The sequence below is a fragment of the Trachemys scripta genome, chromosome 1 (genome assembly GCF_013100865.1).
Source record: "Trachemys scripta elegans isolate TJP31775 chromosome 1, CAS_Tse_1.0, whole genome shotgun sequence".
NCBI classification, from domain to species: Eukaryota; Metazoa; Chordata; order Testudines; family Emydidae; genus Trachemys; species Trachemys scripta.
The window spans coordinates 207977000-208001808 of NC_048298.1; the positions used below are offsets into that span (position 1 = coordinate 207977000).

At 39.9% G+C, this 24809-nt stretch overlaps 1 protein-coding gene across 1 annotated transcript in view; it reads right to left on the reverse strand.

The window, feature by feature from the left end:
• Positions 1-1797: 1797 nt before the first annotated feature.
• Positions 1798-24809, reverse strand: part of PHEX (phosphate regulating endopeptidase homolog X-linked) — a 136489-nt gene continuing 113477 nt past the window's right edge. Inside the window, exons 17-22 of the mRNA XM_034755287.1 lie at positions 21858-21925; positions 18330-18460; positions 15240-15305; positions 13854-13958; positions 12422-12498; positions 1798-5774 (exon numbers count right to left, since the gene is read on the reverse strand). Coding sequence (XP_034611178.1) covers positions 5672-5774; positions 12422-12498; positions 13854-13958; positions 15240-15305; positions 18330-18460; positions 21858-21925 — 550 coding nt within the window. The 3' untranslated portion in view covers positions 1798-5671. The remainder of the gene's footprint in view (positions 5775-12421; positions 12499-13853; positions 13959-15239; positions 15306-18329; positions 18461-21857; positions 21926-24809) is intronic.

Consider the following 24809-nt stretch of genomic DNA (forward strand, 5'->3'; position numbering starts at 1 on the left):
CATGTCCTGTGGGGGAGCAGAGAAAAAACTCCTTGGAGCACAGGACTTGTTGGAAACGCAGACTTGGAAATTGTAAACAAGGAACCTACTCCCTGTTTGTTCTTACTGTGTTCATGGAAACAAGACTTTGTGTGCATTCCTTGTAAATAAACAGGATTGCACGAAAAAAATACCTGACTTGGTTCGCCTTCTAACCTGGCCAGGTGCCAATATTGGCTAACCACCTGGGCCAAAAAATGGCAACATTATAGTCTAACAGAACATTTAAAAAAAAATCTCTGGTGTAAATTGATTTGTCTTCCACATTTAAGAAAAAAAATGTTTTATTCAGCACTTACTTTGAGCACTTTCAGAGCTTCCAAGTGACAGGATATATTATATGCTTCTACATTTAAGCCTCTGCTGCTTACTGGACCAACGGGGATCATAGACCACCCAATATTAACCATCATCGTCATTTCATATAGAAGGAGGCTGGTTACTAACCTAAAATTTGGGGTAAAAATATGCCTTAAAAACACTTTTGAAACTTTTCCTTTCTTATGTATACAGGGCTGACTTTTTTTTACTCTCTGCCTGTCCAAAATATCAGTTCAAAAAGCAGCTAGGGACCTGCTGAATTTCCACATCATGTTTTCTGAAGCCTGTCTTCATTAATCTCAAACCAATTGCTATATAAAAATATACATTCTAATAAAAAAATCCAAATAATGGTCTTCCTGCTGGCACTGCTTATGGATGATTAATATTATACCATAACTGTTTCTGTGATCAGATTACTGTAACAGATTACCTAGATTCTTTTCAACTGCCAGCTTTGATACAGTTAATAAAACATGGTGCTGTGTTGGCAGAATCACTTGGGAATCTCTCATTCTGGTTTTTTTTTTAATATATATCTATATATATCAAATTTAAAATGTGATAAAATTACCTATTTACTGAAGCAGGCTCCTATCATATCAGATAAGCAGTGGATTGCTTAAGGCATTTTTAATCAGAGTTTTGCACCGGGAGGGATGTTCCTAGCTCTTGGAAGCTCAGCAAATCAGGTAGTTTGTCAACTGTAAGGCCCTAATTCTATATCAATATCTGGTGGTGCACATCCTGGTGTGTGTGCAGAGATCCATTGAAAGGTGACCTGCTCACCACAAGCTCACAGACTATACTCAGCAATCTGTTTCCAAACATACATTATATTTTTATTGCAATTTAACTATTCTCTTTTGACTGCAAAGTAGACTTAGATGGGATCTAGATCAAACAATAGAAAAAGGAATAATCTGAGTATGGGTCATGAATGATCATATTAAAAACATTTTGGAAAAGTTCTGTTGAAGTGGGGAGGGACACAGTGAGTTAGTCTGAGTTAGTCACTTTTTTTTTTTAAATACTGAGTTGTTGCATCTTGTTTTAAACTAGGCCCTGATCCTGTAAATATTGATGCACATGGCTAGTGCTGTGAACTTGGTAGCACTACATAGGCATATAAAGCTGTATGGCAGTGCACATGTGTGTCTGCAGGACTGGAACCTTAGACTAAGATTCAGGCAGAGACTGTCCTACTACATGTGAGTTAGCACCGAGCACAATGGGAGGATGATCCTGATTGGAGCCTCTGAGCACCACCATAATAAAACTAAGAAACAGTAGCCTTGAAATCTGGGTACCACATAGCCATAGAGCCACGTATGTTCCTTATTACATTTTACAAATATTAGATATTACAAATATGACATTTTATCATTGAAAACAGCCAGATCCTAAACACCTTTTGCCATAAAGCACACAGGAAAATTCTTAATCAATATGGCTTTTTTATTGATTGATTGCACTTAAAACAGGGAATACAATAGACTGACCAGCGAAATGAAAAAACATAATCAGAAAAGGCTTTTTAAGTCAGTGGCTCTGCCCTTGAGTCATTTATTTCTTTTGAGATAATTATATATTTCACAGTAATGTAATATATAATATACCCTTGATGTGTGTGACCAGTTGAACAATACTTCATGAAAAATTATACATAACTTTCTAAATAGTTTATAAATCAGATATTTAGCATATACATTTTATTCCTAATTTTAGAATGTAAAAGTTCACGTACACAAGGTGAAAGATGGTATTTGTATAGGTGCTGGGTTTAAACTAACCAACCTTTCTCTACTCCAGCTCAGAGTGCAATCACTTATACACCGGAGTAACTTTACATGGGTGATTAGTACAACTGTGTCTTCACTGGGACTACTCATGTGTGATGCTACTCGTGCACGTAAGACCCTGCTCCTGCAAAGGCTTATGCACATACATCACTTTGCACACTGAGTAATCCCAGTGAGATCAATAGAACTACTCATAGTGTGTAAAATTTGAGTGTGCACAAGTCTTTGCAAGATCAGGGACTAATTCTTTTCAAAGATCAGAGCCCAAATGTGCACTAGCAAAAAAATGTTTGTTTTTGTTTTTCATGGAACAAAAGAAAATCTCTTCAAATTCACACATTACAAAACATTCTGCATGTGCATTGTACATGGCAATATTTTTCCATTTATCCTGACCTGGAGCCTAACATTTGAACATTGGCTGAACAAACATATTAACAATGATATTCATTTAAAGTGAAAAGAACACTAATGGGACCTTTTCCAACCTTCCCAGCACTGGAAAGTATAACATCATCTGTTGGTAGGAGAAATACACTGATTTTTTCAATATTCTCCAAAAACTTACCCAGAAGTGCAATTTAGAAGCTGCAGGAACTAAATGTTTTTGATAAAGTCATTTGGCAAGATAGACATAGTTGGTGGACTGACAATATTACACTTGTTATAGCAAGACACTGGTGATACACAGGCACAATAGGAAAGCAGATCAGAGCTATAAAAGGGACTACTGAGATAGTGGTAGTGAGAAGAGACTTCATGAGGCATTATTATGATTTTAATTATCTTTGGTTAACATATGTCTAAGAATGCGTTTAATTATTTTGTTCTGCTTTCCTGTGAGCATTAGGCAAACAAAAGAAATTTACCAGACTCCCTAGCAGCAAAGAAAACCGACTGTTGCAAAACTGTTTTTGCATACTCTAGAGATAAGCCTGGTCCCATTTATGTAAGTGTAAAAACTCCTACCGATTTCAATGGGGCCAAGATTTCACCCCTGAACTTTAAGCTGCTTATTCAAAGTGAACCTAAATAATGTCAATATTCATGTCCTGAGCATGAATGTATTCAATAGTCAATTTACTAAAACCAGTAACTTAACAGCAACTCTATCATGCATGTAGTTCCATGTAATTCAATAGGACTTACTCAAACAAAGAGTCCTGGTTTCTGCAATTAAAGGCCCTATAAGAAATACTGGCCATCTTAATGACATCTTTGGCAAATAACTTCAGGAAAAAAATTACTACTGTACACTTCAGTGGCACGGAACTCAGAGGTAGTTGGCAAATGTTTTTTTCTTCCTGAAGAAAATTGACTTTTTAGTGAAATATTTTATTCAAAAAAATTATTTTGATTCAGAAATGCTGTTGCAGTGCCACATGGGAGATGTAGTTCAGGTCCCTCATGCCCCCCATTCTCCTCTATAGGCTGGGCTTCGTGAGCAGACTACATTTCCCCAGTGTATCACCTCCCTTCATAAGAGACACAGAAAACAAGACAACTGTAATGAAAAATTTTATTCAATAGAAAATTGGATTTTTGACTAAAGCCAGTTTTGCTGGAAAAATTTAAATCAGCCTTACTCAGTAACCTCTACTCCTTGTTTTTATACTGATAATATTTTTTAAAAAGCCAAACCATTTAAAGGGGAAGATTTTTTTTTAAACTACTACAGTAAAACTTCTATCAATGTGAAAGTAAGCCCTGTACAGTATACCTAAAACCCACCTCTATATATTTCCTTGGGCAAGAGGTTATTTTTGTTTGCTTTTCTTTCCTAACTACTACATAATATAGCTTACACAATAGAAAACATGCTTTTATGAACATCAGTGGAAATCAGATGAAGAACTTAATTGCCTGATTACATACCGCATCTGGAAAGTTGACTGCATCTGAATATCTCTTTGAGGCAAACAGGCCAAACATTGTAGATGCTAAGTTCTTGAGTCACATCTCCCCCTTTCCTAATGGATACAGGTGGATTTCACCCCTGTGCAGAGGGCCAGTACAAGCAGAAGCAGTGATAGCCCGTTGGGGGCCCTAAGCAGAAATATTTTGCCCCTCACACAAACACACACACACCACACATACTACTAAAGTGAATAGGGGGCCCTCTTGAGCTGCTTGAAGCCCTGAGCAATTGCTTAGTCCACTTATGCCTATCGCTGGTACTGAGCACAAGTCTGTGTGTAACCCACACACCTTCTGGGTGTAGTGTTCTGTCCCATCTAGTGGCACTGAGACCACTTAGAGAGAGATTAACGAGTCTGCTACAGCCTTAGCTAAGTGCTATATGGCTGTTACCTCATGTGGTAGAGACTCCTGCACTAAGCTTCAGAGGCCCCACGTTCGATCCCGCCCGCCAACGACCGGGGTCTCTCGGTGTTACATGTGCACCACATACATCTCTTTAAACCCTAGCCCATGGGGCTCAAGTAGGACTTAGGTAGTGCTTGGGGCTTTCATGAGATGTGAATGGTGCAGCATCCTTGTTCAGGCCCTGTATACAAGAGTGAAATACACCCCATGTGTGTAAATGTGTGCCTGTTAGGAACAGGAATCAAGACTACACATAATAATGCAGTTATTCTAGTGTTTCCCAATGACAGGGATTCCCTGACCTAGCCTCATTTCTACTCATAGATTTTCGCCATACAGTGCTACAGACGCCCTCCAGGTTACGCAAACCCGACTTACAGAAAAAGTTCCAGAAGCTACAAACAGGTTTGGGGGGCGGGGGTGTTAACTGTCAGGTATACGTTCCCAACTAACGCAAAATTCGAGTTATGCAATGCATTCCAGAATGGAACACTTGCGTAAGTCGGGGAGCATCTGTATTAAGGCACTCATGAAGAACGCCCAGGATTTGACAAGTAATCTTTGTGTTTAGTCAATGTGGATGGAAACAATGAGTAGCTACTCCAACCTCAGGCATTGATCTGACTTCTTAAATTGAATTTATATAAGATCTAGTGTCTTAACATCATGCAAAATCATTTATGGCATGCTGTGCAATGACAACGCATGTTATCAAAATGCTGTATTGCACAGGAGATCAGCGCTGGCTATGTAGCAGTTCTCATGAACTAAAGAAATCTGGAAGGACTGAATTTTGTATGGGAACATTTTGCTAAGCCCTCCTGCAAAGCAATAGATTAAAATTGGATTCTACCATTTTGCTCTCGCTAAACTATAAATCAGGAAGTAAAATGAGTAACGGCAGCAATCCATCAACAGCAATCCAATCATGGAGTGTCAATTTTTTTCCTGAATCCTCTCCTTTCTCTTGTCCAATTTTTAAAGCTTCCAAACCATAAACAGACAATGATTAGATCTGTGCAGGTCACCCGGCCAGATGATGAAGATGCATTAAAAAAATAAAACCTCTCTATATTGCTGAATGTTGCTCTGAAGCTGTAGCAGTGGGTTAGAGTTCAGAAACAGCAGTTTATATATATAGATATAAAAAAACCCTCTCTTGGCACCGGATTTAAAAGGACCATCTACCATAGCCGACAGGATTCTGAACCTCTATTCATGGTTGAATTTACTGGGCAATTGAAAGCTTTTCGGAACTCCTCGAAGTTGCTCATTGCACCAATAACTCTAAAGAAAGAAACAAAACACAACATCTGAGTTATTTGAAATTATACATCCCAGATCCTGCAGAATTCTGCTGAACTTTAAAGTTTTAGATTTGTTTCTATTTGTGGAAGTTACATTTTCTGTTCTCTTTATTCTCAGGCATTGGAAAAGTTTTGAATTTCAGGGAAAGTTTTCCTCTAAATTAACATAGGGCCAACATTGTTTTACCCAAAGCATTGAGAAGGACCTCAGTCTGCAAGAAACTCCAGTGAAGTAAGTGGGATTTTGTAGAATAAAATGCTATTTTACAGAGTAAGGGTATCCAAATCTATCTCATACCATTCAGACAAGGTGCCAGATTAACAGGCTAATGGAATGTAATTTGTCTTTTGTCACTCAACAAACAAGCGCACAGGGCTGGCCTTACCATGAGGCGAACTGAGGCAGACTGGGGGGCAGGGGGGCATGCCACTAGGACCCAGAGTGTAGAAAATTGTGTCTGCTGCTGGTGCAAATGTATTCTCTCTGCTCTAGATGCACAGAGTGCTGTGCTAGAGGAAGGAAGGCACAAGAGACATAACAATGTGGAACGTTTCACAAATTTGCATTTCACAGGCAGGCAGGAGAAAAGGTGAGAGGGAATAACAGAAAGCAGCAGGAGCTGCAGGGAGAGAGAGGAGAAGGAGCCTCTTATGTACCTCCCTCGCACCCCTAGGAGCCTGGACTGATTAACACCAGCTTCTCAGGGAGCTTCCTGTTTCCTGCTGCTTCCCTGAACCCACTTGAGGAGAACAGGCAGTTAACTGAAGTAGTAGGAGCCAGTTAGGCCCTTAAGATGCTGATATCTTCCCTCACTCAGGCCCTGCTACCTGCCTGCTTATTTGCCCCCTGCAATTGAGTGTTGAGAACCACTATAGCTGGCACAGAACAGCAGTCATGAGTGAAAGAAGAAAACACCCCTCTGGGGCAGCATTCAGAAAAAGAAAGCAAGCAAAGGAAGCTTTTCTATCTAAGCAGGAAGGAGCTCTCCTGAGATACATAGACACAAATGTTCACAGTGAGCCTTCTGGCCCAGTGAGGATGTGAATGGTGAGGAGATGCCTGATCTTCCAGTTAGTCAGAGTGCAGGTGACCTAGCAGCTACTGCAGCATCCATATCTCCATCTCAAATGGATGTAACCATGCACATTTCTGAAGAAAAGTGTAGATCAGAGAAGAGTGCGGTGGAGGCACAAGAAACAGCTGCTGCTGAGTTTAGTTCCTTAAGTCTAGATGATCCAGGACTGTGGACCCACTTGAGCAGTAGCCTGAGGGACTTTCTTGTACTGCATGGGCCACAGCAAGTTAAAAACATCATGTTCCCCAAAGACAATGAAAATAGAAGTTTCCATCCAACACATTACTGGCGTGAAATCCCCAATGGTGACAAAGTGGAGAGGCCATGGCTTATGTATTCAAAAACCCAGAATGCTGCATACTGTTTTTGTTGCAAACTCTTCCAATCTAATGTTCCAACCACATTGGGTTCTACAGGAACAAAGGACCGGAAAAATCTGGCTAGAAATCTGGCATGCCATGAGAAGGCAGCAAATCAGCAGAGAGCATTCCATAGGTGGAAAGAGCTTGAGATGAGACTAAGGTTAAAGGCCACCATAGATGATCAGCATTAAGAGAAGATTGCATCAGAGTCTCTTTACTAGCAAAATGTTCTGAAAAGGCTCATTGCCATTGTGAGAATGCTTGCTACCCAAAACCTAGCAGTGCGTGGCACTTAAGATCAGCTGTATGTGCCAAACAATGGAAACTTCCTTAAAATTGTGGAGCTGATGGCTGAGTTTGATGCTGTATTCCAGGAGCCTCTAAGAAGAGTCACCCCCCCCCCCCCCCAAGAAATATACACACAACACTACCTTGGAAAAACAATTCAAAATGAGATCATACAGTTATTGGCAACAAAAGCCAAACAGAAGATTGTGGCAGATCTGAAGTCAGCAAGATATTACTCTGTTATTCTTGACTGCACACCTGACATCAGCCATATGGAACAAATGACTTTAATGGTGAATTTTGTAACAACAACAGAACCTAGTGAAAATGTCCCTGCAATGGTGACTGACAGAGAGCATTTTCTAGAATTTATGGACATTGATGATACTACAGGAGCTGGTATGACAAATGTGCTTCTTAAAAAGTTGGAAGTTACGGGAATTGCGATAGCTGACATGAGAGGTCAGGGCTACGATAATGGTGCCAACATGAGAGGAAAGAACACAGGAGTGCAGACACAGATCCAAGAGTTAAACCCTCGAGCTTTTTTTGTCCCATGCAGTTCTCATTCATTGGTGGTCAGTGATGGAGCATCAGCTTCTAGTGAGGCTGCTGAATTTTTAAATGTAATTCAAAGCATTTATGTATTTTTCTCTGCATCAACTCATCAATGGCAAATTTTGAAGCAACATCTGGGAACATCCTCTTTGACACTGAAACCACTGAGTGCCACACGATGGGAAAGTTGAGTGGAGGCGATAAAAGCCTATCAAACACCGAATTGGGAAGATAGATGATGCCATAGTTGCCATTATGGAGGATAATGCTATGACAGGAACTGTTCATGGGAGAACAGTAGCAGAGGGAAATGGAATCACTAGAAACATACATAACTTCAAACTTCTGTGTGGCTTAGTGTTGTGGCATGACATACTGTTTGAAATAAATGTTGTAAGCAAGAGACTCCAAGGTGTTGACCTTGATATATCTGGAGCAATGGAACAACTGGACAAAGCAAAGTCATACCTACAGTCTTACCAGTCAGATGAGGGATTTCAAAACATTCTGAAGAGTGCACAGAAGTTGGCAGAGGAATTTCACACTGAAGCTATTTTCCCACCCATTCAAGAATACAAGAATCACCGAAGAAGAAGATATTTCGATTACGAGGCACGGCATAATCCCATAAGAGACCCCAAACAACAATTCAAAGTTGAATTCTTTAACCAGCTGCTAGATTGTGCAATACCATCAGTTGAAAAACGTTTCATGCAGCTCAAGGAACACAGCGGTATATTTGAGATGTTGTATGATATTTCAAAACTCCTCACTATACCCAAAGAAGACCTACACCAGCAATGCAGGGCACTAGAGACAATGTTGATACATGATGACATGCGCGATATTGATTCAAGTGATTTAGGTGATGAACTGAAAGCCCTTTCAAGGTACATTTCAGCAGGATCAACTCCAAAGACTGTTCTGGAATATATGTGCACAAATAAGATGATCACCCTCTTTCCAAATGCTTTTGTTGCTCTGCGCATACTTCTAATACTTCTTGTAACAATTGCCAGTGGAGAACGCAGCTTCTTCAAGCTGAAGTTAATAAAAACACATCTATGCTCCACAATGACATGGGAGAGGCTGGTCAGCCTTGCAACCATCTCAATAGAGCATGAGCTGGCCCAGACTGTGGACCTTCAGGAAGCAGTTCAAATATTTGCAACCAAGAAGGCACAGAAAGCACCACTTTGATTATTCAAACAGATAGAAATGCCAGTGTTTACTATGCAGACAAGAAAAGTTACATTTGCTGTTCAGGCGTTTGAAAGTTAAGTGTTATTTAAAATTTTTGAACAAGGCATTTTAAGTTGTTAGTTCTCCTTTATTGGGGTAGGTAGCAGAGCAGTACCATGAGAGGAGTAGAACAGGAAGAAGGCAGAATGGAGACCTTTCAAAGTTTTGGCCCAAGCGAGGGGACCTGGGGGTGTCATTTGAGCTCCCTGCCTCAGGTGCCAAAATGTTGTGGGCCGGCCCTGCAAGTGCAGCACAGAAAACAGGAGTACAGACTCCCTTACACTGTTCTGGCAATGTCTACATCCCAACCTGAAGAGATCACCTCCAGTTGAGACAATAGTTCCCTCTCTCTATGCACATAGCTCTTGACTTCTCTTTCCTGACCTCCCTTATTTCATGATGTCAGCTAGGATTATTTTACCACTGATAAAACTACATTTTGTTTACTCCTAGTATTTTTTAGCCTCTTAATGCTTACTAATGTGAAGTTTGAAATGGTACTAAAATAAGTGAAAGTCTGGGCTAAAGGCAGAAATGTATCTACTAAGCAATTAATCATGTGTCTCTTTCATCTTGGGTCTGCAGTGAAATAGCACTTTTTCTCCGTTGCATACAATCAGCCTTTCAATGTAGCTCAGCGTGGTGGAAAAGAAATTCCCATCACACTGATTGGACTTTCTGCTAGTAGGGATACTTGCAGTGCAAAAAATGCCTAAAGGTCAGTTTTTTGGGGAGAACTACAATATACTATTAGGCTGCAAATAAAACATCAGTGAACATTAAGATATCAGATACATATTCAGGGCCTGCATTTAGAAACTTTGAAGTCACTTCAAGTTCTGCTTGCAGTATCAGCCACTTAGAGACACGGCTATTGCAAATGAACAGCCACTGCTAATTATTGAAAATATAGTTACAGTTAACAAATAGAACTAATGGCAAACAGTACATAGTGAGGAAAGACTATTCAAGGATGAAATCATGTATCCATAGGGTTTTATATTGCCATCCCTCACCACAGTATCTGAGACCTTCCATGTAAAATTGATAGCAATAACAAAGTCCCTAGTGGAATCTCTGGGACTTCTCCCTTCTTGAGGTAAAACCACTGCTTGAGGTAGGGTTGTTGGTTTTGATTGGTCAGATTTTATTAATTTCACAGGAATGTCACTGTTGAGTGCCAGTCTTATGGTAAAAAGATGCCTTTTGAAGGGGAAGGCTTTTCAGCATTTCCTGAAGATGGTCAGATTCTGGATTCACCTACTCTTCTCTGGAAGTTTGTTCCATAACCTGATAACATCAGCTGAGAATGCTTTTGCCCAAAACCACTGTGGTCCTCAGGGACATGGAAAATTTCCATGAGCAACCTGAGATTCACAGAGACCAGAGGCAAACAAGCTGTTTTAGATTCTAGGCCTGGACTATGGAACACCCCCCAAAAGAGATCAGAAGAAGATCTAGTCTGACCACTTTCCAAGACTGGTGCAAAACCCACATTTTTGCAGACGCCTATCCCCAATAACAGAAGTGGAGATAATAAAAATATTCAAGTACAAATAAATAAATGCTAGAACAATGAGAGCAGCGCCCACTTTTGTATTGATTCCTTTACCTCTTTCAATGTCCTGTATTTCTGCACTTAGACACTGTATTGTCTCATAGCAGAGCCGTAACTAAGCATTTAGTGCCAGGGCAAACAATCATAGTTGCACCAGTGGTGCAGGATGCTGGGGGTGCTGCTGTACCCCCTGGCTTGAAGTAGTAATAACAAACACCAAATACATGGTTCCCACAGTTTCCATCTGCAGCATCCCCACTATAACAATTGTTCCAGCCTCCTAGAAGTGATGTGTGGAGGGTGGGGGGGGGGGTAGCACACGGGCTCATGTGTCTCCCCAGATTTCTGCCTCCCATTTAGCACAGAGATTTTCACACTGTGGGGTGCACCTCCCTAGGGCAATGTGCCCCACAGGTTGAAAACCATTGCCTCCTGCCAGGAGCTGGCAGATCAAAAGCTATTGGGAGCCACCTGGTCTGCTTGGGCCCCTGGCTCTCCATGCTGTGGGAGCCAGCGCTCTGGTTAGCTGCCCAGCAACCCTCTCTGCCCTGCTCCCTGAGCCAGCTGCCTCTGGTGGCCGGGCTCGCGGTCAAGCAGCCCGAGGTCTGAGCTCAGCCATGTAAGCCCAGTGCCCACCCCAACCATTGGGGGACAGGTGGCTGCTGGCAGGATGGACTTGCTCCCGCCAGCTCCAGAAACCAAGCCTGTGAGAATGGAGCGACCCCTAGGGTTACTATATTTCAAGTTCCCAAATAAAGGACACTGCTGGGGGTGGGGGAAGGAGCTGGAGAGGGTATTTGGGGGGCGCTGGAGGGGGTACTTGTGGCAAGGGTACCCACTGAAGGTGGGCTGCCAGTTCTGGGGAGGGATTGGCTGGCTTAACAGGGGAGCCCCAGCTGCTGCCAAGGGGATGCTGCATGTGGGGCTCCTGCTTCCCACCGCCCATTCCCCTATCCTCTTCCCTTCCCCATACCATCCCCTAGCCCCAGCCCCCTCCCACCACTCCCACATCCCCATCCCCCTGCCCATTCCCTATTCCTTTCTCTTCCTCATCTCATTCCCCTTCCCCACTGTCCTCTGCACTATCCCATCCCCTTCCTTCCCCACTCTTTCCCCGACCTCATCCCCTTTCCCCAATATGCCCCCCGTGTGCACTTACCATTGTACAGAAAACAGGATGGTGGCCATATAGAGCAGCCACCAAATGTAGACGGGGAAGACCACTGGCACTAGGACCCAGGAGGTGGTGTCCAGCTGCAGAGGCATGAGCACTCAGCAGGAGAAGCAGCTCCATACCACCTCCTCCACTTCCAACCTGGGCCTCTGTTTGGGGGGGCAATGCCCGGCGCCCCCAACTATGCCCATGGACTCCAGCCAACACTGCTGGGCTCAATCCTGCGGGGTGGGGGGCTGCCGCAGCTGGGCCTGATCCTGCTCTGCCCCATTTTTGCGCCCCCACGAGCTCTTCACCCTGGGCAGTTGCCCCTCTTGCCCCGCCCTAGTTACGGCTGTGTACTTTAAACAGATATATTATTTACTCTACCTGAATTGAGGAGGGCTGTGAACTCCAGTATAGATTTGCTCTCTTGCTGACTCTGGTCTAAAGGAATTGCATCTCACCTAACGAAGAAAAGACAAACATGTACATTATTTGGGGAACACATTTTTCAAAATGTAGCTGACCCTGCTACATGTATTACTATAATATACATGAGATGGGCAGCAACAATACCACACCCATTTTCCTTCACCTCCACTGGCTTCCTAGTCTTCTCTGTATCTAATTTAAAACATCTCTGATTTTCAAACACTCTCCAGGGATTCAAGTCTCTAACCACTGCTGCTCCCCATCTGCTCACTTAGCTCATCTAATCCTAACTTCTTTGATTGTCCTTTCCCTTGAGAGTCACTGTAATTGAGGGTCGCCTCTTGTCTTGTGCTGCACCATCTGGAACTCTCTTTCTCCTCCCTTTTAACCACTGTGAATGTTCTTGGTTTTAAACCTCTAAAGTGTATATTAAAGATGTGAATTAATGATGTTTCTTGTCCTAGCAACTGTAGATATTACTTAACACATTACTTCATTATTTTCAACACTGATTCCTGATGTATTTTCCAAGTTTCTTTTAATGCCCCTCAATTTTCAACTCTTAAGGTAATATCTGACCCAATTATGAGTGACCAAAAAGGGGGTTATGGACAATATAGACAAATACTGAATTATCCCCTTCTCTATTATACCCAGTACACCCTAACAGACCTTGTGAGTTGGTCGAGCACCTAATCCTTTGTATGAAATAAGATGAATTCAAGGATATTTAATGTCCATACCGATGCCTCTTTTCTAAAAGCGCACTGAATATACAAAGGGCACCAGAAGGCAATCTTAATGTACAGCAGACAAAGTGAACAAACTTTCCAATATTTCTCTCTCTTCCATTGCTTGGTTTCACTGAACACATGCCCAATATACCAGGCTTAAGACCCATTGTATTTACTACAGTAGTCTGAGGCTCCAGAAGTCAGACTGTCAAATCTTTGAAACCCTACAAAGGCCTATTCAGGTGGGAAACTGAAGGGGAAGTGATTGAAAAGTTGGCAGAGAGGATGAAGGCTTGAAGGCTATTGAGAGGAAGAGGTTTACAAGAGAGAGGGATATGGCTGTCGTGACAACTACATTCAAGAGCTGGAATCTTTTCAGTGGGAGAGGTAGAGGAGCCAGTAAGTTGCAAAGAAAAAGGGGGCATAAAAGTTTGGGGATGAGATGAAAGATGAGTGAGATCCTTGAGAGGATACAGTGGGAGAAGGAGAAAAAAAATTTGTAAGTTTAGAAAAAGGAGTCTTTATTCAACCCGTTAAAATCTCTTGTTTTGGAGAAAAGGTTGGGGAGGGTGGAAGTGTTATTTTTAAACCAAGCAGATTGTAGAGCAACCTAGTGGATACATCAACTTGAAAATGCATTTTCTAGTACTCACATGAGCGTAACTGAGAAAGAAGAGCTGATTGTGGGTGAATTCAATGCCTGGTAACAAAGCCTCCTCTTCTCCTTGCCTCTTTTCTTCAATCCATTTCCTATAGGCCTGATTAGAGAGGTACAGTGAGTACTGTTCAGTAGATACCGAGCTCAACAGCAGTTTTTACAATACTGTGTTTCAATTTTTTTTCCCCCAAGCACAAAGAAATAAAACAACCGCCCACTCTGACACTGGCATGCCAGGTGCCAGCTCATGCCAAAGTCCCCATGTCTCAACTGGACACTAACCGATACATAGCTGGAATTTGTCTGGATCACTTGTGGATTAATACTGATAAAACAGGTGTTCGAATTAGAAGAGTGTTTAGTCTCTATCAAATGCTTGTGAATTGCTGAATGCATTAAACTTACTTGTAATATCTGTGTTCCATGTTGTAATGTAATATGTGAGTGGTTATGGTGAGCCTCTGGGACTGTATGAATTGCCACACAGGAGAGGGACATTAATTAGTTTGAAGACCTGCTCTTCTATAGAAATGGTTATGCCCCTCCAGAAAGAGGAGGCCCATTGATACTAGATTGGGTGGGTTTTACAACTGGAAACTCCCCACATCTGGATTGCGGAGTTGCCAGCAAAAGGACCAAAAATTCTTATTGTTGTTCTGGCCCTGAGAAGATGAGTCATGTAAGTGGACTCCTCCCATCAGCTGAGTTTTTCAGCTCAGAGCACATGGCAGGAGGGGAATTAAAAAAAACAACAACAAAAAGGAACTAGATATCTCTATGTTGCTTGGACTTGTGGTTAGGGGATGGAAGGTGTTTCTGCGCATAAGCAAAAGATCCTCAGCTGCTTAACCTGGGGTTACCCCTAAAGGTCAAATAGAGCTTGCTGACTATAGCAGCCGACATTATCTTTTGAAATCTAAGACTGTAATAATTCATGTGTCTATGTTGCTTGCTTTAACCTTGTAAATAATTCCCTATTTTCCCTTTCCCTTAATTAATCTTCAAATAGTTTACTGTAGGAATGGCTACAAGCATTGTCTTGGTGTGAAACCCAAAGTGCAATTGACCTGGGGTAAGTGACTGGCTCTTTGGGATTAGAATTAACCTGCATTTGGCTGTGATTCTTGGTGTAAGAGGCCATCTGTCACAGAGAGACGCTCACCTGGCTAATGAGACAGGCCGGAGTATCCAAGGGGATGGTCTGTGACTCCATGTTAAGGCTGTTAAAGTGCCTGAGAAGCTTGCACTTGGTGCAGTTGGTTAGTGAGATCCAAGTTTAGAACTCACAAGCAATTAGGGGATTGTGCCTTGGTTTTTAACAGTCTGCTCCCTGAGGTTGGTACGCATGCTCTTGCATCACCACTGGGAATCTTACACCTACCCTGAAAGCCTCTCGCACACCTCCATTGTCTGCAATGTTTTCTGCCAAAGTCCTCTTCCCTTTTACCTTGCAGAAAGGAAGAACATAATTCATTTGATCTGTTTCTAAACTGCATTTCAAGGCCAACCTATATATACAGATAGGAAAAAATCAAACAGGTTATATGCCAGATCCTCAGCTAGTGTAAATGAATAGCTCTGATGAAGAAAATTGCTTTCCAATGCGAAAAATCAAACCTATACTCATACCATCTCTGTATTCTCCTGGGGCCAGTTACTCTGGCTCTAGGGTTAGATCCAAGTTTAGAACTCATGAAGCAGAAACAATGCATCTGAGAATCTGGTCTGTGAAATTTGATTTGAGTATCAATATTTTTTTCCATCCATGTGTGTGCTACGCTAGTTAGATCTGGAAATTTGCAAAGTTTTCTTCTTATTTGACAAATTACATTTATTTCTACACATAACTTTCTCTATCTATTACTGGAGTGACAGTAACTATCAAAGTATAACATAAAACAGTAGAATTAAAAGTAGATGTCAAGGAGAGAATTGAAAAGGGTAGTGTACAAAATGCTTTTTACTAATCTAGAAAGAAGGTTCAAGTTCTTTTTTCTAATATTGCTTCCAGCAACCATAAAAAAATCATGTTACAAAAATCGGTGTCATCAAAATGCTGATAAACCCAATATCCTGATATTACAATATTTAATATCATTTGAAAGAACCTTTCATTTTCTGTGGAGTAGAGCACTATCTATTATCACCAGACCTATAAGGGTTTTTGAGTTATCAGATTGTACTGGTAATTCATTAGTTTTTTTCCTCCAACTCTTTATACTAAAATAGGCATATTAAGAACCACAGGATCAAGTTTAGAATCAAATTTATTAAAATATGATTCCAAACCAACAGCTGATAACATGGTATGAAGCAACAGTTTGAAATTTAGGACAGGACAAATTATCAGTGGCACAATGGTCTACTCAAAGGCCTTTGGAGAGAATGGGAATCTTTCCATTGACTTCAATGGATTCTGTATCAGATCGCTAAAACTGCTGTGGCTAAAAGGGATTAGGATAGTGATGGGAGAACAAGAGAATGTCTTAACTCCAGAGCTCTTTGGTGTTGGCAAAGTCTGAAACTATATCTATTTCCATATCTACTTCTCTCATTAAGCACCTTTTTGGAGACCTTTTCATTTCAAATTGAAAAAGGAGCTGGGGAGGAAAAGATACCTGATAAAAGTAAACTGATCCCATATTGATAAACTGCATAACGTATCAGTGCTAAAGATGTAAAATATATAGGAAAGAAAGAGTTCTTTGGATGTCCATCCTTTCAAACAGAAGCTCCAAAAAAGAGGAGAAAACCTGAGATGTCCCTCCCCCTCCCCACAAAAAAGTGTTCAAAACTGTGGTGTATAGAAGACTGTGTTGGAATTGCAAACTTTCACCTTATGAGTGGGGGGAAAGCGTTTCTTGATCCTGCTTGCATGCTTGGGGACTCTGTAGGGAAATGTGTAATCTGAGAGCAGCAGTTAGTCAGGAAAAAGCTAGCCTAGAACAAAGTTGGGAGAGTTGTGCCTCTGCCTTAGGGAGCAGCCTGCTTTGTCTCTGTGTGTGTGTGTTTGTGTGTATCATTCTGAATTCTAAGAAATAAAGTAGTTTTACATTCCAATGTTTCAAAAGGGGTATTTTATATTTTTATCTGTGTGTGTGCACGCCCTGAAAAATAACAAAAATGAACCTATCTTAAAGTGCAATATGATGCTTCACAGGAAAGGAAAAACTAAATATCTCCACCTCAGTGAAGTCCTGTAGATGACATGACTGTCCACTAGCAGCAGTTCCTACAACTTCACAGATGGGGAGGGTCCAAATCCTCCTAACCACGGTCAGGACCTCCAGAAAGCAAAAGATTGATGGATGGGCCAATAGCATCAGCATGGAAGCAGTGGGTGAGTTCCAGCAGCTCCTCCACAACATCTCCTGTGTCTTAAGTGATACCTCTCTTGTGGTGATGATGGTGGCAGCAGAGATGCTTAACAAACAGCTGGAGGTATTTTATTTGTAAATTGGCTGATATCCAGCATTGCAAACTTGAGCCATTGGATTGCTGATTGGTCAGTGGCACATCATCATTAGCACTCAGCTGATGAACAACTAACAATATCTTTAACAACTTATTGTGAGGAGGTGCAAGAGCAGGTGAGTTAATTCTGCTTTTGAAATGTGAAAACAGGGAATAGAAATTGGGTTTTAAGGATATGGATTTAACTGTAAAAATGAGGTTAAAATCCTGGCCCCATAGAAGTCAACGGGAGTTCTGCAAATTATAGCAGTGGGGTCAGAATTCCACACCCAGGAATGGTGTGGAATTTATTTATGCTCCATTCAAGAAACTTACAGTTTAAACCCGCACATATTCCAAGGAGCCCATGCTTCTGATAGCTAATACACACATTTCATTTCTATTTCTATTTCTTTTTTCAACCCTGCAGTTGCTGTGAACGATTGTTTAGTATTTGATTCATTTGATCAGCAACATGTCCACATGTACATGGAAAAAACAGCAAGAGTTGAATGGGAAATAAGCTGTAGCTTGTGTCTCCACATTATCATGTTAATTTATTTTCTGATTTATTGGGTGGGGTTGCTAAATGGATCTAAAACCCATTATTAGTTTCTTCTTTAAAAAAAATGGTAGCTGCCACTAGACAGTCCCAATCACTGTTCTGTGCTGACACCACCATCAGAGGGCATTTAACACATACATCCCCGTTGGACTACTCCTGCTGCTTGGCTTCACCCACTCACACTGCCTCCACTGTTGACCTCACTATGAGAAGAACTTTAACCCTCTCAACAAAGAGTCTGTTGTTGTAATTTGTTTTGGCTCATACTATGACAAACAAGTTAAATTAAACAAACGTGCTCACTTCGTGTATAGTACATGAACAAAAAACAGCTACATTCATCTCAAAGCATTTGTTATGAATAGCCCATTCACTTATAGCATTCCAACAGGTTGGTAATCATGAAAAGATAAGTAAACTATCAGGGACTCCAGCCACTGGCATGTTACATACATTTAGGCCAGCTCTCTTCCAATAATAATTATTGTACTGGTTAATCATGCATTTTGTCTTCTCTTTGAATTTTTCTTCAGACTCAGTGGACCACCAGGGGTCTAAATTTCCATTCTTGTCATACTTACGACCTAAAAACCAAAAGACATTTTTTAGAAAAATATACTTTTTGCAGTATTTGTAGCATAGCATGGACACAAATACAGGAAGTGAGAGTAGTAAAATGGATGTATTGCTTCACATCAGTTTGTCCACAATTGCTTATTCTGCTTAATTCACTAGATTTTCTGATTCTTGTCCCTCAGCTAAAGGTAGTATTGCAGAAACCCAACTCCTGTGGTCACGCCATCCAGTGAATGGCGCTCAGTCAGTGAATCTCAAAAAGATGCAACATTAGGCATATCATTCACTTAATAGGGAAAAGGAAGATTCATCCCAAGATTCATCCCACATCCTATAGTTATAGTCTTTGTAGTTTGCCTAACAGTGTGGCTGTGTACTTTGTTTTGCATATAATTATTCTGAGAGAGACTCAGGTTACATTCTCTGCTTTGGCTTCTTCCTCTAAAATGGCATTATTATACAGTGATAACACCTGTACATCACTCTGCAGCAGCCATCCTAGCCAATGGGGTTGCACATATGTGTCTGAGAATATAGTCTAGAGCAGAGGTTCCCAAACTTATTTGGCCTACCGCCCCCTTTTCAGAAAAAAAATTACTCAGCGCCCCACTGGAAATCTACCTTCTTTAAGCGATCAAACAGAAAGATGCAGTGACAAATTTGCGTTCTTTTATGTATCTATATTTCTACCTATGTCCTACAATATAGTAAAGAAAGATGTGTTATTAGAACATCGCCCACGACATCAGGTATACAGTGGTTTTTGCATAAGAAGACAAAAAACTACCAAACTAAAATACTAATGAAACTAATAAACTGGGTTTTGTTCTTTGCTCAGCATTAGATATATGTATTTGATATTGAATTGTCAAATATCAAACTAAATTTTTAATTTAAAAAATAATCAATATGCAATTAAAAATCAGTTAATAGTTTTAACTTAGTTTGCCCTTATTTAAATAATTGTTCCTTATTAACACACGCCTTATTTACCACTTAACACATATGATTTGATAGATATAAATAAATGTTAATAGTTAACAGTTTTTTTACGATTTCATTCCCCCGTTTTTGTTAATATTGTAATAAAATATGACAAATATATTGACTGTACACTTCAAATAGTACTGTACCGACACAAGCCTGCTACGATTTTATTAGTAAGCACTAGAGACACAGAAATGTACGGTAGATATGTAAGAAACTGTATAAAAATACTCACGTGTAAATTGCTGTTTTATTGAAACAACAATAATACAATTTGCTTTGTATGTGATCCGTAATCCGTAAAGATCGAAGGTATTGAATATGAATAAAAAATTGTAAATACTTATTGCACTATTATTAACTGCTTTTTACGCAAGTCAGAAACAATCTAAATTAGATTTCATACATGTCGCCTATTTATAGTATTGTATTGTAAACAAGTCATTACACGCACATATTCCTGCCGATGCATGCTGGACTTCCTGACAATGCGCGACACGCTTGCCTGCCAACACTTGCTTGTTAAGAGCTGTTGGCGGACTTGACACCTGATCGGTTATAATTTGTGAATTTATTTGGAAAATAAAGTAATCACTATAACTTTAACTCTATGTTACACAACAGATGAAACATGTGCGAACGTTTTTTCAAAATTTTCTTATATTCTCTTTATGCTTCCACCGCCCCCTTATTTTTATTCAACGCCCCCCAATTGCACCCAAGGCGACTACTGCCCCCCTGGATCGTTCCAGCGCCCCCCAGGGGGCGGTATCGCCCACTTTGGGAACCTCTGGTCTAGAGATTAGATTTCGAATGTTGATGTACAAGATGTAAATAACACAGCTTGACTCTCAGATCCCAGGATGAATGTATATAGCTGGAAATTGGAGAATAAGAGATTTCACAAGAGTAACTGAGGGCAGAATTTAACACTGCAATTAGACCATAGTAGACAATTCTTGTAATGACCTGTGAGCTAGAATGGAATCCAGCACCCACTCCCCAAACTACCTTATGCCCAAATAAGTCTTTAAGGTGCCACCGGACTCCTTGTTGTTTTTGTGGATACAGACTAACACGGCTACCGCCTGTTACTTTATACTTTACTCCTTATATTTTAACAGCATAAAAATCATAATTGTTCTGAATTATTCTTCTTTCAGATTATTAGACTCCAGAACTCAGAAGGATCAAAGCAACTGAAATTAAGATGTTTAGAGACAAAAAGGGTGACACGATTAGTCATCAGTTTTTGACTAACAATGACTTCCTCTTTTTTTTTGCCACATCCTATATTTTTATTTTATATTTTTGTTTAAAATGGATTTAGTCACTGGATGAAATCCTGTCCACACTGAAGTCAATGGCAAAGCTCCCATTTTTATCAGTGGGGCCTCTACTTCATCCAGTGTCTCAGTTCCCATTTTGGCTGGCCCGTGCCAGCTGACTCGGGCTCTGGCTAAGGGGCTGCTTAACTGTGGAGTAGACGTTTGGGCTTAGGCTGCAGCCTGAGCTCTGGGACCCTCCCACCTTGCAGCTTCCCAGAGCCCGGGCTCAAGCCCAGGCCCAAATGTCTACACAGCAATTAAACAGCTCCTTAGCCTGAGCCCTGCGAGCCACAGTCAGTTGGCACTGACCAGCCACTGTGTTTTAATTGCAGTGTGGATGTACCAGAGAGAAATCAGCCAGTCAAACCACAGACCAGTCAGATCAATACCTTACAATACACTGCCATAAACTATGTGTTATACGTTGCCATAATTTTCTACAGACTTCTATATCACATAACCAAATTGACAATGAGAAGATAAAGACATAAGTCTATTAATTGTTATATCTATTGCAGCAGTGGAAGGAACTAGAGATGGTCAGAAATTTTCTGATAGAACTATTTTCCATCAGAAAATGCCAATTTCACAAAAGCAAAACATTTTGCAGAAGCATGTCAATTTAAAGGAAAATGTGTTCCAAACGAAAAAATGTTGATAACATTCTGAATGGAACATTTTGATTTTCCATTTTTAAATTACTTTTTGATTTTTAAAATTTTGTACTATGTAAATTAATTTTTAAAGCAAAAATCAGAATGAAAAGGTTTTGATTTTTTCAAAATAAAATGTTTCAGTTAGCCCAAAACATCTTTGTTTCAGAATTTCATTTTATTGGATAGTCTCTATTATTTTTGGTTTTGTTCTGTTTCAGACCAGGGGAAAATACTCACTCACAAAAAATCCCTTTTGGCCTAACTTTAGAGGGAATCCATGCAAAACTAAACCATTCTTTTTACAATCTTATGGTCCTCTTGACACATCTTATCATTCTTGGAAAAATGTACACATAAAGCTAACCCAATGCATCTTTTTTTTCTATTCAACAAACCCAAAAGTAAGAACAATATAAATGTGGACAATTACTCACCATTATTATCAAATCCATGGGTAAACTCATGCCCAACAATTACTCCAATGGCACCATAACTTAAAGACCTATAACACAAAAGAGCAGCTTTGCCTCATGATATATGCATGTGTATGAACATGAAAGCGGATGAGATAGAGGATAGAACAAGTTTCCATTTCAGAAAAGATTTTTTTGTATCTAAAAACTACATCCACAAAGTTCCTCTCAAAGTTTCTGATAGTGAAAGGTGGAACATGAAAAATCTTGTTTATTAAAGAAGGGTAAAAATAAAACCTTAAAGGCATTGTTGTCATCTCTGAAGTGGCTAGATTGTCTATACAAATATCTTATGTCATCATCAGGACTCAGAAAATAAAAGGGGGGATTCCAACTGACTGCAGCATTTATTTTCTAACTGGGAACTGGGTAGTGTTAAGAGTGAAATTATTCTGATAATGTAGTTAAAGAAAAGCACAGATCAAAGGTTAAAAGGGATTTGAGATGCCATCTCTAATCACTCTTCTCTGAGTATGTGATAGACAAGCTTGAAAATGCATGGCATTTAATGTGTGAAACATTAAATAGATTCCCATTGTTTTCAGAAGAGGTGTTATCCTATTTCCCTTCACCTGTGCAGAAATAAGAGATTATCTACAATCAGATCTAATGCACTGAAGAGCCAGAAAGGAGACAATAATTTCATGTTCCTGGCAGACAATAATTGACATCTTCCTGGTTTGTTTGTACAATATATTTTTTGTTTTCAATTTTCTGATGCTGTTCTATGGTGAGGGAAAAAGACGTGTATGAAATTTTAATTCAGAAGAGGTATTCATGAAACACATCTTGTATTTGCTAAGTTATTCTTCTGGAACATTACATACGTCACACAGTACAGAAATGCCATACATCAAAGTAGTGTATATTAGTGTATTAATAACACATTGGATAGTAACAGGAAAAGGCAAAGGGTTTGAAGTAACATATTATTACTGGACATAATGAGCCATCACATACTAATTGCTCATCTCAGTCATGCCCAAAAAAGTGTTTATGATTTAATTCCCCCACCCATGACAATTCTTCCCTTTGTTGTTTTTATCCTGAAGGGTAATTTGTCTGTGATAAAATGTTTCCTACTGTGTTTTCTATCATCTCAAACCTTCATTAAAGAGCTTTGGTTAAAGTTATACAGTTCAACAATAGAAATATCGTCCCATTGCGTGACAAATTTGTAATTTTGTATAATGACAATTATCTGTACTGAATGCACAATATTAGGCTTGTTTTCCATATCTAAAGTCATAAAGCCTTCTGCAACCAGAACAAAATGGCAAAAAAATCAGCTGCACTGGTATTAGCAGCATGAGGAACACTTCTGTAGAAAAGTTTCCAGTTGTCGCTAATGTTTATAGTATAGTAAAGGATCAAGATACTTTTTTCTAGGTTGAGACCCCTCTCTTACTTATCCTGGGAGCGCTGCAGGTGTTAAAATCAAATGTAAACCAAAATCAACTTTAGACAATGTAGGTAAATAACTAGTCGTGTCACTCAGAAAAAATGGTCATTATTTGATTTTTGATGGATAACATTAGGAATGCTGCTATCCAAAAATCACTAAAATCAACCCAGTGAGTTTGTAATAAGATTATTGCCTTTTAACATTATCAGCAACATTTGTTTGTGAAAATTCTACTATAAAAAAAAAAGTCTGTAATTACAAAACCTAATTCAAATAGTTTTTTGTCACTCTGTTTGCAATGCCACTGACATTACAAACTCCTAACTAGGAATGATGGAGTTTAATAATCACATTTTATTTGATATACACATATGTAGCCTAATAATGTAGCTTCCAATTATGAGATAAGGTAGAGTTGATTTTAATTGAGGTTGTGTTGGAGCTGGACCCTAATAGTGGTCAGTGAATAAATATTTGCAGGATACATTTTTCTGCAAGTGCTGCTATTTATTACTTGATTTTTTTTCTGATTCCAGCACTCATGTATGGTCTCTATTATATGGACAGACAAAAGATCTAGAATAAACCAATCTGTTTGATATAGAACAGATTCATTTGTTTACTAAATGTCATTCTGATGAGTATGGGAGTGAAAAAGACTTGTATAAATGAGAGTAACGTTTAAAGAAGAGAAATATGTGAGACATAATTGTTTGAAAGAGCCAAAATTTCAGCACTTTGGAGATCAGGGTAAGAAATCATCTCAAAGAACAAAATTGGAATTGACCACACTGAACTAAGCATAGTATAAAAAGGAGTTAACTAGGAATAAAGGGAGATCCTGTCCAATTACTGCACCACAAGAAAGTCACTTGGCTCATAAGAATTAATCTTGAACATGAATTTATTTGTTCCTAAGTTTAATGCATATCTTTATATTTACTGCCAACATTCCGATTTAGAGGGGCACTCAACCTAATTGAAATATAACAAATACAACATATGTTTAAAGGTAAACAATGGAATTTATTAAGGACACTTGTCAGTAGTAATTGGTCTCATTTGATAGCAAGATAGTTTACTGAAACTGTGGTCTCTTGTCCCTCCCCAAGTATGAAAATATTGAATTGCATGGGCATAGGGACTTTTCACTAAGCATGATTAAAGGTGACCTGAAATCTTTCCCCCTATAGCAGCACATACTAACCAAGGTCCCAATGGAACTGCTCACCTGCTTTAAGTCAAGCATGTGCTAAAGTGTATTGCTGGATTAAAGCTCATGATCCTGAGAGATATTTATCCCCTTAATGAGGCCCTAGGAGGGACATCAAGCACTTTGGCCCAGATCCACAAAGGTACTTAGGCGCCTAAGATGTCTGATTCCAGGAGAGGAGTTCCCAGCTGTAGATTAGAAGCAGCCCAGACTTAGGCACCTAACTCCAGGACTCCTAACTCCCTTCTCACCAGCATCTCCCACTGGCTAGTTTAGGGGGGCTCCCCACCTAACA